The sequence below is a fragment of the Bufo gargarizans genome, chromosome 4 (genome assembly GCF_014858855.1).
Source record: "Bufo gargarizans isolate SCDJY-AF-19 chromosome 4, ASM1485885v1, whole genome shotgun sequence".
Classification (NCBI taxonomy): Eukaryota; Metazoa; Chordata; class Amphibia; order Anura; family Bufonidae; genus Bufo; species Bufo gargarizans.
Window position 1 is genome coordinate 520,248,012 of NC_058083.1, and position 19,589 is coordinate 520,267,600.

General features: G+C 47.1%; 1 protein-coding gene across 1 annotated transcript in view; it reads right to left on the reverse strand.

Moving 5' to 3' along the window:
• Positions 1 to 19,589, reverse strand: part of DNAH14 (dynein axonemal heavy chain 14) — a 176,164-nt gene that overhangs the window by 121,965 nt on the left and 34,610 nt on the right. The window contains 5 exon segments of the mRNA XM_044291995.1: positions 4,196 to 4,441; positions 8,122 to 8,312; positions 8,406 to 8,808; positions 11,454 to 11,795; positions 16,914 to 17,261. Of these exon segments, the coding sequence (XP_044147930.1) occupies positions 4,196 to 4,441; positions 8,122 to 8,312; positions 8,406 to 8,808; positions 11,454 to 11,795; positions 16,914 to 17,261 (1,530 nt within the window).

Here is a 19,589-nt window from a genome sequence, read left to right on the forward strand (position 1 = left end):
ATTGTGACCTTGGCTCCCACCTGACTACTCTTTGCGGACTCCTCTGGTACTTCTCTACTCTCCTGGTATTTGACCCCGGCTTCTCCTGACCATTCTTTGCTTAACCCTTTGTACTGCGTAGCTCTCTTGGTTCTGACCCGGTCCGTTCACGTTCCGTATTTTGTCTTGTCTGTCTTCCCTGCACATATCCTAAGTAAGGGACTGTCGTCCAGTTGTCCCCTGTCATCAGGACTCGTGAGGCAAGTAGGCAGGGCCAGGGGTGAGGGTGGAGCGCAGTGGTCACTATCCTTCCCCCTGTGTGTGTGTGGACGTGACCGTTACACCTGTCTCTTCAGGCACTGCCTGGATTGGGTTCACAGGACTCATTACTGCTCAAACTCTCTTCTAGAACAACAATTATCAGCTAAATGGCTGTTAGTAAACTTACTACACACTAGGAGAAAGGCACTTCCACCCCATCTAAAACACTCACTTATACTGAGAGACACGACTGTCGCTTGGAAGGAGGTGCGTAAGCTAGCTAGGAGACCATTTCTGGTATCCAGAAATGTGGAACTCTGGAGACATCCGGAATTTCCCCCAAGGGGCACAAAACCAAATGTTTAAGATCTGGAGAAATCGAGGAGTCCACACATTTCTAGATATGCTTCAGATCTCTGAGAATCGATACTTAACGTTCCCAGAAACGTGCAATAAATGTGGCCTCGAGAACTCTCCGTTCCTGGCCCATCAACAAATGATCCACTTCTGTAGGCAGAGGTTGTTGGACGTATCTAGTGAATGCACGAACCAAGCGTTGGCGATTTCATTGACTCGCAGAGACACCAGGAATTCTATCTCGCAAACATACCACATGATGAGAGATTCGGTAGATAAAAAAGTGGAGGCCGGTCTGTTCAAAAAATGGGGGAGAAAACTACAAATATCAGTGCCAGCTAGTGATGTTTTGATGGGGTGGATGAGAGTTTGTAAGGCAGTGCCCTGCGAAAAGTGGAGAGAATCAATCACACTTCCGCCTCATACATTCAGCAATTTATGCATTCAATGTTCCAAGACGGTCAAGTGTGAAGGGTTACCTGACAGCTTGCCCGAAATGTGGAATTGAAGGGGCAGATCTGCCGCATTGTGTGTGGTTATGTACCTATGTCCAGACCTTCTGGAAGGCAGTCGCTAAATGGGTCAGAGATACGTGGGGAGACACTCTAGGCCACGACCCCGAGACGCTACTCTTTCATATATTTGATGAGGCCTCCAGTCCCAGATTGATAGTCGACGTTGCCTTATTGATATCTCTTTGTGGTCTTTTAAACAATTGGTTAAAGCCGGATACTCCCCAAATTAGTGATTTGATTTCCCAGATGTCTCATTTTATGTACATCGACAAACTTGACACGGAACAACAGAAGGAGAAGTGGCAAATCTTCACTGAAAAACATATCCCACGGGGGGATATCACTGAGCTATGTCATCTTTTAAATACACGGAGCGGTACTCTACGGCGTTATTGACAGGGAGCTCAGGGAAATTAGAAGTGAGAACTCAGGGGTCTTATGCAGTGACAATATCCACGTGTACTATATACATCTGATTTTGTAGTCGGGAGGGGAGGAGCGGGAGCAGACATCCTTTTGGGAGGGGTGGGAGGGTCAGGGAGGGAATGTAATGCTCTGCTTATACCAAATGTATTGTACCTGATCTATGTTTCTGGTATATACTTGAAAATTTAATGCATCTTATTTCCACCTTTATGTAAATGTACAAAAGTAATGCTATGTAAGGTGATGCATTATAAATAAAAAATATTATACAAAAAAATATATTTTGTATAGCCGCTGAGTTATTCAAGAAAATATATCTGTACAGCGCCACCTGCTGTTTGCTCTTTATCTTATTTCTCCATCCACCTCACTCAGTTTAAATCTTCAACTGCCACCAGCCGTATCATCTGCTAGAAGCTGAGGGAGTTACAGGGAGAGAGCTGCAGAGGAATGGACCTGCCCCCCGAGCTGTGATAGGGAGAGAGCTGCAAAAGAAAGGACACACCCCCTGAGCTGTGATAGGGAGAGAGCTGCAAAAGAAAGGACACACCCCCTGAGCTGCGATAGGGAGAGAGCTGCAAAAGAAAGGACACACCCCCTGAGCTGCGATAGGGAGAGAGCTGCAAAAGAAAGGACACACCCCCTGAGCTGTGATAGGGAGAGAGCTGCAAAAGAAAAGACACACCCCCTGAGCTGTGATAGGGAAAGAGCTGCAAAAGAAAGGACACACCCCCTGAGCTGTGATAGGGAGAGAGCTGCAAAAGAAAAGACACACCCCCTGAGCTGCGATAGGGAGAGAGCTGCAAAAGAAAGGACACACCCCCTGAGCTGCGATAGGGAGAGAGCTGCAAAAGAAAGGACACACCCCCTGAGCTGTGATAGGGAGAGAGCTGCAAAAGAAAAGACACACCCCCTGAGCTGTGATAGGGAGAGAGCTGCAAAAGAAAAGACACACCCCCTGAGCTGTGATAGGGAGAGAGCTGCAGAGGAATGGACCTGCCCCCCGAGCTGTGATAGGGGGAGAGCTGCAGAGGAATGGACCTGCCCCCCGAGCTGTGATAGGGAGAGAGCTGCAAAAGAAAGGACACACCCCCTGAGCTGTAATAGGGAGAGAGCTGCAAAAGAAAGGACACACCCCCTGAGCTGTGATAGGGAGAGAGCTGCAAAAGAAAGGCCACACCCCCTGAGCTGTAATAGGGAGAGAGCTGCAAAAGAAAGGACACACCCCCTGAGCTGTGATAGGGAGAGAGCTGCAAAAGAAAAGACACACCCCCTGAGCTGTGATAGGGAGAGAGCTGCAAAAGAAAGGACACACCCCCTGAGCTGTGATAGGGAGAGAGCTGCAAAAGAAAGGACACAGCCCCTGAGCTGCGATAGGGAGAGAGCTGCAAAAGAAAGGACACACCCCCTGAGCTGCGATAGGGAGAGAGCTGCAAAAGAAAGGACACACCCCCTGAGCTGCGATAGGGAGAGAGCTGCAAAAGAAAGGACACACCCCCTGAGCTGCGATAGGGAGAGAGCTGCAAAAGAAAGGACACACCCCCTGAGCTGCGATAGGGAGAGAGCTGCAAAAGAAAGGACACAGCCCCTGAGCTCAAGAGACCTGGTCTCTAAGGAATGATCTGAGGAAAGAAGGTGGAAACATGATTCCTGGAACAAATATTGAAAGGTTGCTGTTTTTTTTTTTTTTTTTTACATTTAGGGGCCCTTTAAGTCTTAAAGGAACATGCACAAAAGGAATGAGAAATTGAGTTGTTTCACATTTCTACATAAATCTCCATCCACCTCACTGAAGAGGTCGCACATGCTCAGTTTAAATCTTCAACTGCCACCAGCTGTATCATCTGCTAGAAGCTGAGGGAGTTACAGGGAGAGAGCTGCAGAGGAATGGACCTGCCCCCCGAGCTGTGATAGGGAGAGAGCTGCAAAAGAAAGGACACCCCCCCCGAGCTGTGATAGGGAGAGAGCTGCAAAAGAAAGGACACACCCCCCGAGCTGTGATAGGGAGAGAGCTGCAAAAGAAAGGACACACCCCCTGAGCTGTAATAGGGAGAGAGCTGCAAAAGAAAGGACACACCCCCTGAGCTGTGATAGGGAGAGAGCTGCAAAAGAAAAGACACACCCCCTGAGCTGTGATAGGGAGAGAGCTGCAAAAGAAAGGACACACCCCCTGAGCTGTGATAGGGAGAGAGATGCAAAAGAAAGGACACACCCCCTGAGCTGCGATAGGGAGAGAGCTGCAAAAGAAAGGACACACCCCCTGAGCTGCGATAGGGAGAGAGCTGCAAAAGAAAGGACACACCCCCTGAGCTGCGATAGGGAGAGAGCTGCAAAAGAAAGGACACACCCTCTGAGCTGCGATAGGGAGAGAGCTGCAAAAGAAAGGACACACCCCCTGAGCTGCGATAGGGAGAGAGCTGCAAAAGAAAGGACACAGCCCCTGAGCTCAAGAGACCTGGTCTCTAAGGAATGATCTGAGGAAAGAAGGTGGAAACATGATTCCTGGAACAAATATTGAAAGGTTGCTGTTTTTTTTTTTTTTTTTTTACATTTAGGGGCCCTTTAAGTCTTAAAGGAACATGCACAAAAGGAATGAGAAATTGAGTTGTTTTACATTTCTACATGAAATTTTGCACAGTATCAAATCCAAATGTCACCTTAATAGGCGCGCAGTAGCGTGAGCCCTTCACCGTGGCGAGGATGACCTGACATTCCTCCAGCTGAGCCGTTATGTCTTCTGCCGTTGCAATAATCAGGATTTCGGAAATCTCAGACTTGTGCGGCGTTAACTTGAAGTCCGTTTTACTCCATAAACCGATGACTTTGCTCAGCATTCCCTCCAGAGTCGCCTCGTTTGTTGCAGTCGTCGAGATGTCAATGATTTTATCTTTGTGCTGAAATATCTGAGAAGAAACATAAAGAGTTAAAAACAGGGAGCGTGCCTCAAACATAAAGGGCATCTGTCAGCAGTTTTGTCCCTATGACACTGGCTGACCTGTTACATGTGCACTTGGCAGCTGAAGGCATCTGTGTTGGTCCCATGTTCCTATGTGCCCTCATTGCTGAGAAAAATTATGTTTTAATATATGCAAATGAGCCTCTGGGAGCAACGGGGGCGTTACCGTTACACCTAGAGGCTCCGCTCTCTCTGCAACTGCCGCGCCCTCTGCACTTTGACAGGTCCAGGTGTGATCATGTTTTCACTGCCTGGTCCTGTCAATCAAAGTGCAGAGGGTGCGGCAGTTGCAGAGAGAGCAGAGCCTCTAGGTGTAACGGTAACGCCCCCGTTGCTCCCAGAGGCTCATTTGCATATATTAAAACATCATTTTTCTCAGCAATGAGGGCACATAGGAACATGGGACCAAAACGGATGCCTTCAGCGCACATGGAACAGGTCAGCCGGTGTCATAGGTACAGAACTGCTGACAGATGCCCTATAAGTAGGGGTGCTCAGATACAAAGCAGCAGGCAAACTTTAAAACAGGGTTTCCATCAATTTACATAATTAGACAAATAATGAACTTTTCACTATACGTGCCGATTGCGCCACTTCAGGCTTTAAAGGGGTTCTCCCACAAAAAATATTCTACATTTCTCACACCAGCACAGGGATCTGTATACTTTTGTATATTCACTGAAATCTATCTGTATAGCGCCACCTGCTGCTTGCTCTTTTTCTAATTTCTCTGTACTGATGGACAAAGAAGCTCAGTTTCATTCTTCAACTGCCACCAGAGGCAGCAGACAGGGCACGCCCTCTTGGGAAAGGACACGCCCCTGAGCTACCAGCTTGAAATAAATAGCAGAGGAAATGGAGCAATGAATAGGGAGAGAGCTGCAGCAGAAAGGACACACCCCCTGAGCTCTGATCGGGAAAGAGCGGCAGCAGAAAGGACACACCCCCTGAGCTCTGATAGGGAGAGAGCTGCAGCAGAAAGGACACACACCCCTGAGCTCTGATAGGGAGAGCACTGCAGCCGAAAGGACACACCCCCTGAGCTCTGATAGGGAGAGAGCTGCAGCAGAAAGGACACACCCCTGAGCTCTGATAGGGAGAGCGCTGCAGCCGAAAGGACACACACCCCTAAGCTCTGATAGGGAGAGCGCTGCAGCCGAAAGGACACACACCCCTGAGCTCTGATGGGGAGAGAGCTGCAGCAGAAAGGACCCGCCCCCTGAAATAAATCTCTGGATCCATGTGAGGTACAGGGCCGGTTCTGGCTTTGTTAGAAACAGGTTGTCATGTGCTAGATTGTGTCCAATACTCATTTTTTACATTAATCATGGGATCATCCCTTTAAAATACTAGAGCGTGGGACACATTTTACCCCAAAATTGGGCACACAAGTTTAGGCTACAGCCAGCATTTTCTGTGCAGAATCCTGATGCTGAGAACATCGGAAATCATTGCTATTCCTCCTCCAGGACGCCCAGAAGTGCTCGTTACGCGGCCGCTTTCACCATCCGTCACAGCTCTAATGACTAATTTCCTGCTCATCCTACAAACGGAGACTCCTGCTCATTTCCAGTCCAGAAGTAGGCCCCCGACGTTATTAGAATCCGATTATTATTCCAGAAATATTATTGCTCCTCTCTCTATAGAGAATTGTGGAAAATAGAAGATTGAATTTCACACCTAAAAATCTTGTGTTGCCTCAGGCCGGAGTCGCCAAATTAGTGTCCGTGAACCCCTGACGAGCTCCGTTAATTTTATCGCAATTACTTTTTCCCCTGGTAGAGATTTTATTATTATTATTGCAAAAAATTGGACATATTTCATTAAAAGCAGAGTTTCCTACCCTAGAATTAATACCTATTTTTACTAATGCAATCTCAGCAGCTTAGTTCTTACTGTATCCTTAGGGAATTCTATGTAGATCCCTACACTGTTTAATGGGTGCACCTAGCAAGTGGACCAGTGCACTGTGCCGCTCAATACCTGGCTCGTACATTTCCTCCCCGCAGACATCCCCACCATCATCATGGGCGACTTCAACATCTCTAGTGACACAAGCCACTCGGCTGCCTCCAAATTCCTATATCTCTTACTGCCTCCTTTGACCTCACACAATGGTCCTTCCATAAAGACTCGGGGACGACTAGAAATAGATATATCCAAGAACCAGAGCTAGGGGCATACTATGCCTGGCATGCAGCTGAAAAGGACATTTGGGAGGATCCTTGTGAGGGCTCTGACAGCTGCTATCAGCATTGCTGAAACCGCTACAGATAATGCTGCTGGAAATGGCTGGAAACAGCTCACAGACAGGAACGCACATCATTCCTCCTTTTCAGATGGATGCAAGGCACAGTGTCCTTTTCAGTAGGATGCTAGACACAGTAAACAGTCCCTAAAATTTTGTTCTGGAGTCATTTTTAATAACGTTTTTTTGGGGGGAAAGTGTGTCCCCCTCTGTAATGTCACTTATGGGAAAAAGCATTGGTAAAAAAAATGCCATTAAGAAACATTGCATATGCATTTTTTTGAAGCACCAAAGAAAACAAAAATGCCTGTAGGTCTCTATGAGAAAAACACCAGGCAATGAGGGGGAGGGGGGGACTGCTGACACAAACACACCTCAATATTTCCAATACACTTCCAAGCAATATCCGGCGCTCTTAACTAAACCAAAATGAAGAAAAAAATGGTAGAAAAAAAAACAAAAAAAACCTGCAAAACAACTCAAAAGCACTAGAAAAAAAAACCTTTGTGGTGCAGATGCGGCCTCAGTGACTTGCATGGGTCTGCGATCTGCAACAAACAACTGAAGATACAACTTCACCTATCTTTTGCGGAGCGGAGGCAAGGATCGGAAGCCCATAGAAGCTTCCCATCCGTGCCTTTGCACCGCAAAAAGATAAAACATGTTCTCATTTTGACCGTATGTTGCAGACCCATTCAAGTCAATGGGTCCGCAACCGCACCACGGAGTGCATACAGCCGGTGTCCGTGCATTGGGGTCCGCAATATGGGTACTGAGCCAGTATGTTCGCGGGAATCAGCCCAAACCCTGTGTAGAGAAGATACAAATAGTGAGGCACATTTATTAATACCAGCATTTTAGGCGCCGGCCTCTACATAACTTCGGCGTATCCACCGCCGCTTCTAAATGTAAGACAGCTTCTGAGCAGTCTTACATTGACACTATTTTCTACGTCCAAGCTGAATGTTGGTCTAGTCTGGTTGTTAGCTAGGTGATGGATGGCTGATCTGTAGTCCCTCACCTGCAGCAGTGTCTGTAAAGCTGTGATTTCGCTGATCACTCTGCTGTCTTGCCACAGTAATGATTTCTGGAAGCTGTGTTCTGGACTCTGCAGATCTCTCTGGAGTGATAGTCTACCAGGAGAACAGGAGCTCTGGCATGTGCCTCCTCCCCCTTCACTATCTACTTGAAACTTCCCCTCCTGGCAGGAAGCAGGACTAGCCCACTCCTACCAAGAGGGAATGAAGAGGGTGGTTAGCCCTGTTCCTGCTAACCATACCTTCTCTAGCTGGAATGATTGGCCAAACATAAGAAAATACAAACCAGTACATAATAAACATTAGCAGATACCACCAGGTCTGGGGTACTGCACTACTAACCCTAAGTTCCAGAAGGTTTCCCAAGGTGAAATTCTTATCTTTGGTTATCATCCGCCCAATAGTGAAGTGTATAACTTCCCAATGCCTGGCATGAAGACAAGGATTTCGTAGAGCCACCACAATGGGTAAACTCTGCTTAAAATCTGTAATGGATTGTTTCAAACCCATCACAACCTCATTTGGTGGCAATCCTAAATGAATGACATAAAAATGAAAAAAACAACAGGTCAGAATGGGGAACCAGAATATCCTTCCAGGATCTAATATGCCATAATGTCCATTACCTTTCTCAAGCACAAACAACGTATGGCTGAATCTGTTCACGTCTCGCTGAATGAAATCCACGTTAAGGTTCTCGAATGAGGTTTGCCTCCACTTTGTGGACAATATCCACCATTCCTCCTTGGCCTCCCAAAGAAGCTTCCTCAAACCCAAGTCACATTCGATCTCGGAGAGCTCGCCATTGAGAATCTCGGTGGTGATGGCGCTCCCGGTACTCTTCTGTACCATTAGGACATCCAATAACCTGACCTTCATCTGAGTCATTGAGCTACCAAACCGTTCCTGATAACTGGAGTAACATCGAGCCTTGTTGGCGATGACCTCGAACTCTTCTAAAAGGTTGATGATGACCTCGTTGGCTTCCAGCGGAAACGTGTCAGCTTCTAGAAGTATTGGATTTGTCACCTGCATACAATACATCATCAATTATCACATAATAACTTTTAACTAGTACAAAATTGTAGCAAATCCAAGCTTCTTGAAAAACATGTCCCAAGGTGGAGTTACCCTTTCGTTTCAATTAAAGAAGAATTAAAGTAGTGCAAGTTTCTCAATATGCTCAGATGTGGGTCACTAATAATCGCTGCATTTATTCAACTTTACAGAAGTTTTATGCAGCTGCTTTTGTCAGCCCGTGGGAGGGTCAGCTGCTTGTCTACTTTTTTCTAACCGTGTACACGCTGTAAGGTAACATGAACACGATCTCCTCAATTACAGACCACTATTGTGCTCGTTCTTAGACTAAGGTTAGAAAAGGAAGAGGATTTATCATTTCTAATGGAAAAATAGGATAAAGTACTTGCAGAAGCTGTAACAAGCACAGGTCATATAACAAGCACAGGTCATATAACAAGCACAGGTCATATAACAAGCACAGGTTCTGTAAAAAGCACAGGTTCTGTAAAAAGCACAGGTTCTGTAAAAAGCACAGGTTCTGTAAAAAGCACAGGTTCTGTAAAAAGCACAGGTTCTGTAAAAAGCACAGGTTCTGTAAAAAGCACAGGACCTGTAACAAGCACAGGTCCTATAACAAGCACAGGTCCTATAACAAGCACAGGTCCTATAACAAGCACAGGACCTATAACAAGCACAGGACCTATAACAAGCACAGGACCTATAACAAGCACAGGACATATAACAAGCACAGGTACTATACCAAGCACAGGACCTATAACAAGCACAGGACATATAACAAGCACAGGTCCTGTAACAAGCACAGGACATATAACAAGCACAGGTCCTGTAACAAGCACAGGTCCTGTAACAAGCACAGGTACTATACCAAGCACAGGACCTATAACAAGCACAGGACATATAACAAGCACAGGACATATAACAAGCACAGGACATATAACAAGCACAGGACATATAACAAGCACAGGACATATAACAAGCACAGGACCTGTAACAAGCACAGGACCTGTAACAAGCACAGGACATATAACAAGCACAGGTCCTGTAACAAGCACAGGACCTGTAACAAGCGCAGCTCCTGTAACAAGCGCAGCTCCTGTAACAAGCGCAGGTCCTGTAACAAGCGCAGGTCCTGTAACAAGCGCAGCTCCTATAACAAGCACAGGACATATAACAAGCACAGGACATATAACAAGCACAGGACATATAACAAGCACAGGTCCTGTAACAAGCACAGGACCTGTAACAAGCACAGGACCTGTAACAAGCACAGGACCTGTAACAAGCACAGGACCTGTAACAAGCACAGGACCTGTAACAAGCACAGGACCTGTAACAAGCACAGGACCTGTAACAAGCGCAGGTCCTGTAACAAGCACAGGACATATAACAAGCACAGGACATATAACAAGCACAGGACATATAACAAGCACAGGACATATAACAAGCACAGGACCTGTAACAAGCACAGGACATATAACAAGCACAGGACATATAACAAGCACAGGACCTGCAACAAGCACAGGACCTGTAACAAGCACAGGACCTGTAACAAGCACAGGTCCCGTAACAAGCACAGGTCCCGTAACAAGCACAGGTCCCGTAACAAGCACAGGTCCGTTAACAAGCACAGGTCCTGTAACAAGCACAGGTCCTGTAACAAGCACAGGTCCTGTAACAAGCACAGGTCCTGTAACAAGCACAGGTCCTGTAACAAGCACAGGTCCTGTAACAAGCACAGGTCCTGTAACAAGCGCAGGTCCTGTAACAAGCACAGGTCCTGTAACAAGCACAGGTCCTGTAACAAGCACAGGTCCTGTAACAAGCACAGGTCCTGTAACAAGCGCAGGTCCTGTAACAAGCACAGGACCTATACCAAGCACAGGTCCTGTAACAAGCACTGGGTTGAAACCCTACATAGAGATAGAGGGGTGAGATAGTAATGAATATTTTATACAGAGCTTGAGACACATAGGAATGAGTGTGGCCATTGTACGAGAGAAGATCTGTGGAAGTAATCGTTTTCATGGATAGGGAAGAGCGAATTTCATATATTTTGAAATTCATTTTCGGTTCGTGTTGTGGTATTTACTGGACTCCCCTGCATAACGGAAACGGAACGGTTTTGCAGCCCATAGACTTCTATTATGACGGAATGAATAACGGAATGCCTTTCCGTCATGGAACTGCGTTACGGTCCGTGGTAATGGAGTCCATAATGCAATTCAGTAAATACCACAACACGAACCGAAAACGAATTTGCTCGTCGCTAGTCACGGACATAACACGCGGCGCTCATGTAATACACCCAGGTGACCGCTGTCCCTGGATGGACCCTCTTCAGTGCACATGTTCATGAACCATTCAACACCTTGCGCCCATGAATGAGTGGCTCTCCACCGACCATGACAGACCTCCAACTCCATGCCCCACTTCGCAGTGTAAAGTTTCCCTAAACCTGATAACTTTGGCGCTGGTAACTTCTTGCGTTCTACTAAACTTGATTATCCTACTTACAACTTTGAGGCGGTAATCTGCTTAAGGAGGACGCTTAAGATTTCCAAAAAGAACTGCAAAACTAGAGTCACGCTGCGCAGCGAAAGACACAGAAACGCGCGAGTAAGAGGAAAACCTACTTTGATCTTGAACTCCATTAAGTGAAAGTGCAGGTCTGAGATGTACTTGTCCAAATCCCCGCTGAATTTAACAATGTCTTCATCCTTTTTAGCTTCGCAGAACAGAACGGCTGATTTCAGCTGCTGGAAGCTGGGAATAAGACTTTGATAGAGAGCGGTTTCCTCTGAAGGAACACTGATGCCGTAGTCTCTGGCGACGGCGTACAGCTGGATGACGGTAGTGTACTGTCGCTCCAGGGATGGCAGCTCGGAGGAGATCTGTCCGAGAAACGTCAGGTGCTCCACAAACTCTTCCACGTGGGTCAGCCTCCTGTTCAGTCTCTGTAGAAATGTATGTATGACCTGAAAGAGAAGAGGAAAGTCAAGCAAGACGCTATTTAACCCCTTAAAGGGGTTCTCCAGTTGGTAACGTTATAGCATCTAGTCTTTTTGCTGCCTGAGGCGAAAACTGAAACGGTGCCCCCCGCCCGCCAATGCCAATTTTTTAACCTAACCCCTTTGCCACAATGCAAGTGCTCATTGCCCCCCTCTTGCCCCTACCTGGTGCTGCTTGATCGCCTCACCTGGCCTCATTGGTGGTGCACCCCTGGTGCCGTGTGCCGTACCTTCTACTGACATCTGCCTCCCTTAGGCCTCATGCACACGGCCATATGCATTTTGCTGTCCGCAAGTCCAGGACATGTTCTATCCTTTTGCAGATCTGTAAGTCCCTTCCGCAAAATACTAGAATATGTCTGCAAAATTTCGGATCACGGACCAATTGATGGGTCCGCCCAAAAAAAAAATATAATAATTCCACGCTGACCAAACGGACAACACAGCTGCGAATATACAATACTGTATTTGTAGATATGAATGGGATACGGTATCTGTAGGCGTCCATCCGGTATAGACAGAACTACATAGGTTGAACTCTTCATGGCAATCCCTGATTATGTACCGGATGCATTATTCATGGCCCCGTGAATCCAAAACCCTACAACATATGTTAATGCGCTCAATATAGGCCGCAAATCAGCTAAATGAACGCAGCTGCCGAGTACTTTTTCTCCCTTATTAAATATGAGTCACTCCGAGAGACGGATCGCAACTTGTGCAGCGCAACCCAGAATTAGCCACTTGTGAAGAGATTGCCGACATGATGAAGGACACAATGATTTCTTAAGTATTCATAAGAATTTTAAATCATTTGTCCTCAGGAGAACTGTCTGCGATGCTGGACCGGCGAGTGGAGCGATTCCCAGAGCCATAGCGTTAAATAATGAAATTCTGTTTGCAAGAAGCCACCACTAGGGGGAGCTCATTTAAGAGAACCCTGGTGCTGTAAGGAAATAGAGGGGTTTAGACTTCAAGTGACTGTCCAGTCATAAGTTATATAAGTCAGTACCTGCAGAAGAGGGTTACTAGCTTTTAATTTTTCGCAGATCTTGCTGCTTGGCTTCTTTTTGGCTGAGCTCCAGTGCAGAGCTGTCATCTTAGCTACAGAGCGTCTGAAGTAGCCCCCCCTAGTGTCTCAATATTGGTTCAGGAGGCTGCTGTCCTCCTTCCTGCCACCTCAGGCGTGTATGACGCAAGTCTATAACAGGATCACCAGGATGGCCAGACGGCTCACGCACACGACCGTCCACAAATTGTGGATCCGTAAAATACGGATACAGTGCGTGTTGCATCCGCATTTTTCGTGGACCCGTAGACTTCAATGGGTCCGCTTTTTGCGGCCAAGTATAGGACAGGTTCTGTCTTTTTGCGGAACGGACATACGGATTTGGAAAGCACACGGATCATCCGCGTGTTTTTGTCATCTGTATGTCTGTTCCGCAAAAAGATGCACAATGCGGACCACGGACCCATTAAAGTCAATGGGTCTGCAAAAGTGGACAGAACACAGAATGCATCTACACTTTGATTGACAGGGCCGGGCAGTGAAAATGTCATCCTGCCCAGCCCTGTCAATCAAAGTGCAGAGGGTGCAGCAGTTGCAGAGAGAGCAGAGCCTCTAAGTGTAAGGGCAACGCCCACGTTGCTCCTAGAGGCTCATTTGCATATACTAAACTATACATTTTCTCAGCAATGCGGTCACATATGAACATGGGACCAACACAGATGCCTTCAGCTGCCAAGCGCACATGGTGCAAAACTGCTGACAGATGCCCTTTAAAAAGAAGCGGATGCAGCAGGCAGTTTTATGCTGCCGGTCACTCCTCCCTGCAATCATCTAGGGGAAACGTATCATTCCTTGATGCCCGGGGATCGTGGGGTTGATTGTCTTAAGCAACTGGTCTTCTGTATGTTGCTGACTATGGGGACACTGCGGGCGGTGACGTGAGCCGTGCTGATATATGCGCCCCGACAGATGTAATACGCGTGTTTTGTGATCAGCCGCCATGGACATTACGCTACAGGAGCACTGCAGGAGAGGACTACTTCACCATCAGAAGCCGCTTTATCGGAAACACTTAAGAAACTTTATCTGCCCTCGGAGAGCCGCTCTCCCGTCGGCTGAGGCTCCGAGAAGTTAGCAGAGTATTTAGGTCGGCTGATCAGCGGGATCTGATGAAAGGTCCCCATCGGCTTTGGCATTACATCTCGTGGAATTTTTTATAAAATTTTGTAAATGTCTCTATTTCTATTAAAAGAAATCATAAAGGTCAATTCTCCGCACAATTACTAGGAAATCTTTAGGACAATTGGCTCCTGCCGCGCGGTGACAGTTCCTTCCAGCCGGCGATCAGCCGGTATATAGACGACGTAATTCCTTCGGCTAATTGACGGTATTGAATCTGCTCTGCTTTGTACATGATTGCACCAGTCATTCAATAGCTACTGAAGGAACTGGTATTAGCAGGGGAGCACCCATTGCAGAACTGAGTATAGGTCCCCCTCCCCCATCGGGTTTCTCAGTACATGTGCGTCAATCACTCCCAGACAATGCCGAATGCACAACGTCCCAGATTTCTGATGAACTTACGATCTGTTTGAGGGGGCCCCGCTGCATTCTGGTGAGCGATTTGCCTCCTTGAAGCTTACCAAGCACAGCGCCATCCATTGGATAGTGGTTGTACTTGGTATTACAGCTCAGCCCCACTCGCTTGAATAGGACTGAGCTGAGCCTAGGCCACATGACTGATGAACGTGACGTCACTGGCCTAGTAAGAGGCCACGGTGCTCTCAAACAGCTGAACGTGGGTGTGCCGGGAGTCGGACACCCAATGATCACTTTAGCTAAATCACTTTAGAAATTTCTAATGAAATTAGGGGATAACTATTAGATCACTGGCCCTCCATGCATCCATGCACGCAACTAGCCTGATGAAGGGCATGTGTTTTTGCCCGAAACGTTGCCTCAGTTCCTAAAAAAGGACCCTTATGTCCGGCAAATAAAAAGCATTAACCGCATACTGGAGTGCTGTCTAAATTATTTGAAATATTAGATCACTGGGGGTCCTACCACTGGGAGCCCCACCGATCACGTCAATGGGGGGCCCTGTACCTCCCGCTGTCCCCCTGAAATGACCGGAGCGGCCAGTCGCACATGCCTGCAGCCGCTCCGTTAGTTTCTATGGGGGTTCTGGAGATAGCCGAGTACAGCGCTCACCTATCTCCGGAACTCCAATAGAAATGAATGGAGCGGCCACGTGCTACTGTCATTTCAGGGGAGCTGCGGGGGGTATGGAGCCACTGCTCTCGTGATCAATGGGGGTCCCAGCAGTAGGACCCCCATCGATCTAATAGTTAACCCTTATCCTGTGGATAGGGGATAACTTTTACCAGCGGGAATACTCTTTTAAAGTGAGAGAAATCTGCATAAAGGCTGGAGGATTATCTTGTGGGGTTTGACTCCACTGTGGCTTCTTCTTCCACAAAATTGCATTGCCTCAATGGGACGTGACGCATCTGCAGTAAGCTTGATTCAAACTGGAGATCAAGGTGCCAGCTGTGCGGAGGAAGGCCTGTGTGCCAAAATGTCACTGGTTTTGCTTATGGTCTCCAAAATAAACCAGCCTCTTAAAGGCTATAGCTACACACCAGAGTTCAGCGTCCCCTGCTGGAGGCATCTGCCTGGCCTCTTCCTGTTTCCCGTAGCACATACCCCCCTCGGCTCTAATAGGGCCAGCGCACATCACGCCAATCTTCTCCAGCCAATGGTTGGACAACTGTAGGTAACAAAGGCAGCTTTCCGAAGGAAGACGTGCCTGAGCGATAGTTTTCTCTAGCTTGCTAGACCCTGCAAAAGAGCTATAGCCCATTTGTCTGTCCATGTAACGACTTCTGCCCGATTTCCAGATTCTAACCCATTGCCGCCTGACCCGAATCATGCAAGTTCAACATACTGACCCTGAGCCGCCTGCCCTGACCTCTGGACTTAAAGGGACACTGTCACCACTTTCTAACCCCCACTTTTAAAACTATTGTTCTGTCCATGGAGCCCTTGTGATTACTAAGGTGTTGTTATAAGCGAAATCCGCAGGCTCGTTTTGATAAAAAAACCTTTTAACTAACCTGTCAGTCATGTAGATAAGGTGCCCAGGGCGTTTCTCCTGGTCTGAACATGCCGCCCGCCGCCGTTGGTGCCCAGCTCCTCCTCTGCTCTGAATTTGCGCCGCCTGAATATCAAGAAATACGCCTCCGGCTCTCCCTCAGTCCCCCCTCCTTCTTTTCTAAGATCCCGCGCGTGCGGCAGTGTTCGCGTTATCGGGAGGTTGAGCGAAGTGCGCATGCGCACTTCGCTCAATGAGGCTGAATCTAAAAGTCTGCACGGGCGCATCAGGCACAGGCCTGTGCGCACGCGCGGGATCTTAGAAAAGAAGGAGGGGGGACTGAGGGAGAGCCGGAGGCGTATTTCTTGGTGACAGAGTCCCTTTAATTACGGATTTGCACAAACTCTGCTTGTCCTGACCTCTGCCTGTTTCCTGACTCTGAGTACTGCTTGATCCCTTGATGCTTGCATCGGTGTCTCTGACCCCCGTGGGTCAGCAGTTAACTACACCAGACTATTTCAAGAGGTAGCGGCCTGGTGGCTTCCCTGCAGCGATGACCAGATCCCTGTGCAAGAGTTAAAGGTTGAAAACCGGGGACTGCCAGGATAACATCCTTAGGACTAGACCAACATCAAACCAGTTGGTTGGCACAGTGGGTCCATGATCGCTCTATTGTTCTCTTGTTAGGCCTAGATATAGATGCCCACAGAACAGCATTGCATGGATTGGTGTAATGTGTGATGTTCTCATGGAGTCACTACAGGGGGGAAGGGGTCGCTCTGTGCAGTAATGGTCTGACTTAGAGCGTTAAGTAAAACTTTCTGCCGTACTAAAAGTCCAAAAGAATAAGCAGGTCAAAGAGCTAGGACAGGAAGAAGAATACATATCCAGGAAACCATCCAACCAACCAAAATAAATGGATGTAAGTGTCTCTTTAAGAATGCATATTCCTGAACAAATAATTAGAAAATGCTTGACTTACTTCCAGAAGCTGGCTGTTCTTGGTGTAGGCCATGGCTGGCAGGGACCTGTGAATGATGTCTACAACTTCTTGGAGATGCTGTAGACACTCTGTCTGAAGGTCCAGGCTTCTCACTTTGATATTGAGAACTCTCCTCTCGACGTCCATGTGCTGACATTCCTGGATGAAGCCTCTGACCGTGGCCAGGATACCTCTATAGTCATCTGGAGACAGCTCGACCTTGGCGCTGCTGATCTTCACCTTCACATTCTCAGCGGCTTCCACCATGGTGCAGAACTTGGTAAAGTGGCTGCTGTACCTGTCAACTTCCTCCATGGAGCTTTTCATGACAGAAAATATACTCTTCACCTGAAAGTGATAAGTGAGACGCTGTACAGATCAGGCTGTGAAACACCACAGGTTCAGGGCGCTATTGCTGGGGAACGATGGTTTAGGTCTGTGATGGCTAACCTCCGGCACTCCAGCTGGAGTAAAACTACGACTCCCAAGATGCCCCCTTGCTTGGCTGTTCTCAGACCCCCATAGAAATGAATGGAGCATGCTGGGAGTCGTAGTTTCACCACAGCTGGAGTGCCGGAGGTTAGCCATCACTGGTTTAGGCAAATAATTGGGTACCAGGGAGATGACCTCACACTCAATACCAGATTTATGAATCAGGGGGCCTGTCTGCCACTCATCAAGGGGCCATACCTTAAAGGGGTATTCCTATTTTTCAACTGCTTGCTCAACTCTGCTGCTAAATAGGTATTTATGGCATAGCCCAAAATACACTCCTCACAACTTTACCCGTATACCTTTCTGAGCATCTTAAACGGGTTGTCCGGAAATATCTACAGTCAGGTCCATAAATATTGGGACATTGACACAATTCTAAAATTTTTGGCTCTTTACACCACCACAATGGATTTGAAATTAAAAGAACAAGATGTGCTTTACCTGCAGACTGTCAGCTTTAATCTGAGGAATTTACATCCAAATCAGGTGAACGGTGCAGAAATTACAACAGTTTGCACATGTGCCTCCCACCTGTTAAGGAACCAAAAGTAATGGGACAGAATAATAATCATAAATCAAACTTTCACTTTTTAATACTTGGTTGCAAATCTTTTGCAGTCAATTACAGCCTGAAGTCTGGAACGCATAGACATCACCGGACGCTGGGTTTCATCCCTGGTGATGCTCTGCCAGGCCTCTACTGCAACTGTCTTCAGTTCCTGCTTGTTCTTGGGGCATTTTCCCTTCAGTTTTGTCTTCAGCAAGTGAAATGCAGCTCAATCAGATTCAGGTCAGGTGATTGACTTGGCCATTGCAGAACTTTCCACTTCTTTCCCTTAAAAAGACTCTTTGGTTGCTTTTGCAGTATGCTTTGGGTCTTTGTCCATCTGCACTGTGAAGCGCTGTCCAATGAGTTCTGAAGCATTTGGCTGAATATGAGCAGATAATATTGCCCAAAAAGCAGTCACATCATCAATAAATACAAGAGAACCAGTTCCATTGGCAGCCATACATGCCCACGCCATGACACTACCACCACCATGCTTCACTGATGAGGTGGTATGCTTAGGATTATGAGCAGTTCCTTTGCTTCTCCATACTCTTCTCTTCCCATCACTCTGGTACAAGTTGATCTTGGTCTCATCTGTCCATAGGATGTTGTTCCAGAACTGTGAAGGCTTTTTTAGATGTCGTTTGGAAAACTCTAATCTGGCCTTCCTGTTTTTGAGGCTCACCAATAGCTTACATCTTGTGGTGAACCCTCTGTATTCACTCTGGTGAAGTCTTCTCTTGATTGTTGACTTTGAAACACATACACAGCTACCTCCTGGAGAGTGTTCTTGATCTGGCCAACTGTTGTGAAGGGTGTTTTCTTCACCAGGTAAAGAATTCTTCGGTCATCCACCACAATTGTTTTCCGTGGTCTTCCGGGTCTTTTGGTGTTGCTGAGCTCACCGGTGCGTTCCTTCTTTTTAAGAATGTTCCAAACAGTTGTTTTGGCCAGGCCTAATGTTTTTGCTATCTCTCTGATGGGTTTGTTTTGTTTTTTCAGCTAATGATGGCTTCACTGATAGTGACAGCTCTTTGGATCTCATCTTGAGAGTTGACGGCAACAGATTCCAAATGCAAACAGCAGACTGGAAATGAACTCTGGACCTTTTATCTGCTCATTGTAATTGGGATAATGAGGGAATAACACACACCTGGCCATGGAACAGCCGAGAAGCCAACTGTCCCAATACTTTTGGCCCCTTAACAAGTGGGAGGCACATATGCAAACTGTTGTAATTCCTACACCGTTCACCTGATTTGGATGTAAATACCCTCAAATTAAAGCTGACAGTCTGCAGGTAAAGCACATCTTGTTTGTTTCATTTCAAATCCATTGCGGTGGTGTATAGAGCCAAAAATGTTAGAATTGTGTCCATGTCCCAATATTTATGGACCTGACTAACTTTTATCTGATGCCCACAGCTTACCTCCGCTACGGAAAAAAAAAAAAATCATACTTACCTGCTCCCCGCCGCTCTGGTCCTGCTCACTGGCAACCACATGTCCATCTTCCAGTCCATGGCTTGTTTGCCTCCTTCTGGGAGTAGTCACCTGCTCTGCTGCAGCCAATAACTGGCTTCAGTGGTGACGTGTCTCTTATGGACATGTTATAGCCTAAAGCCAGTCATG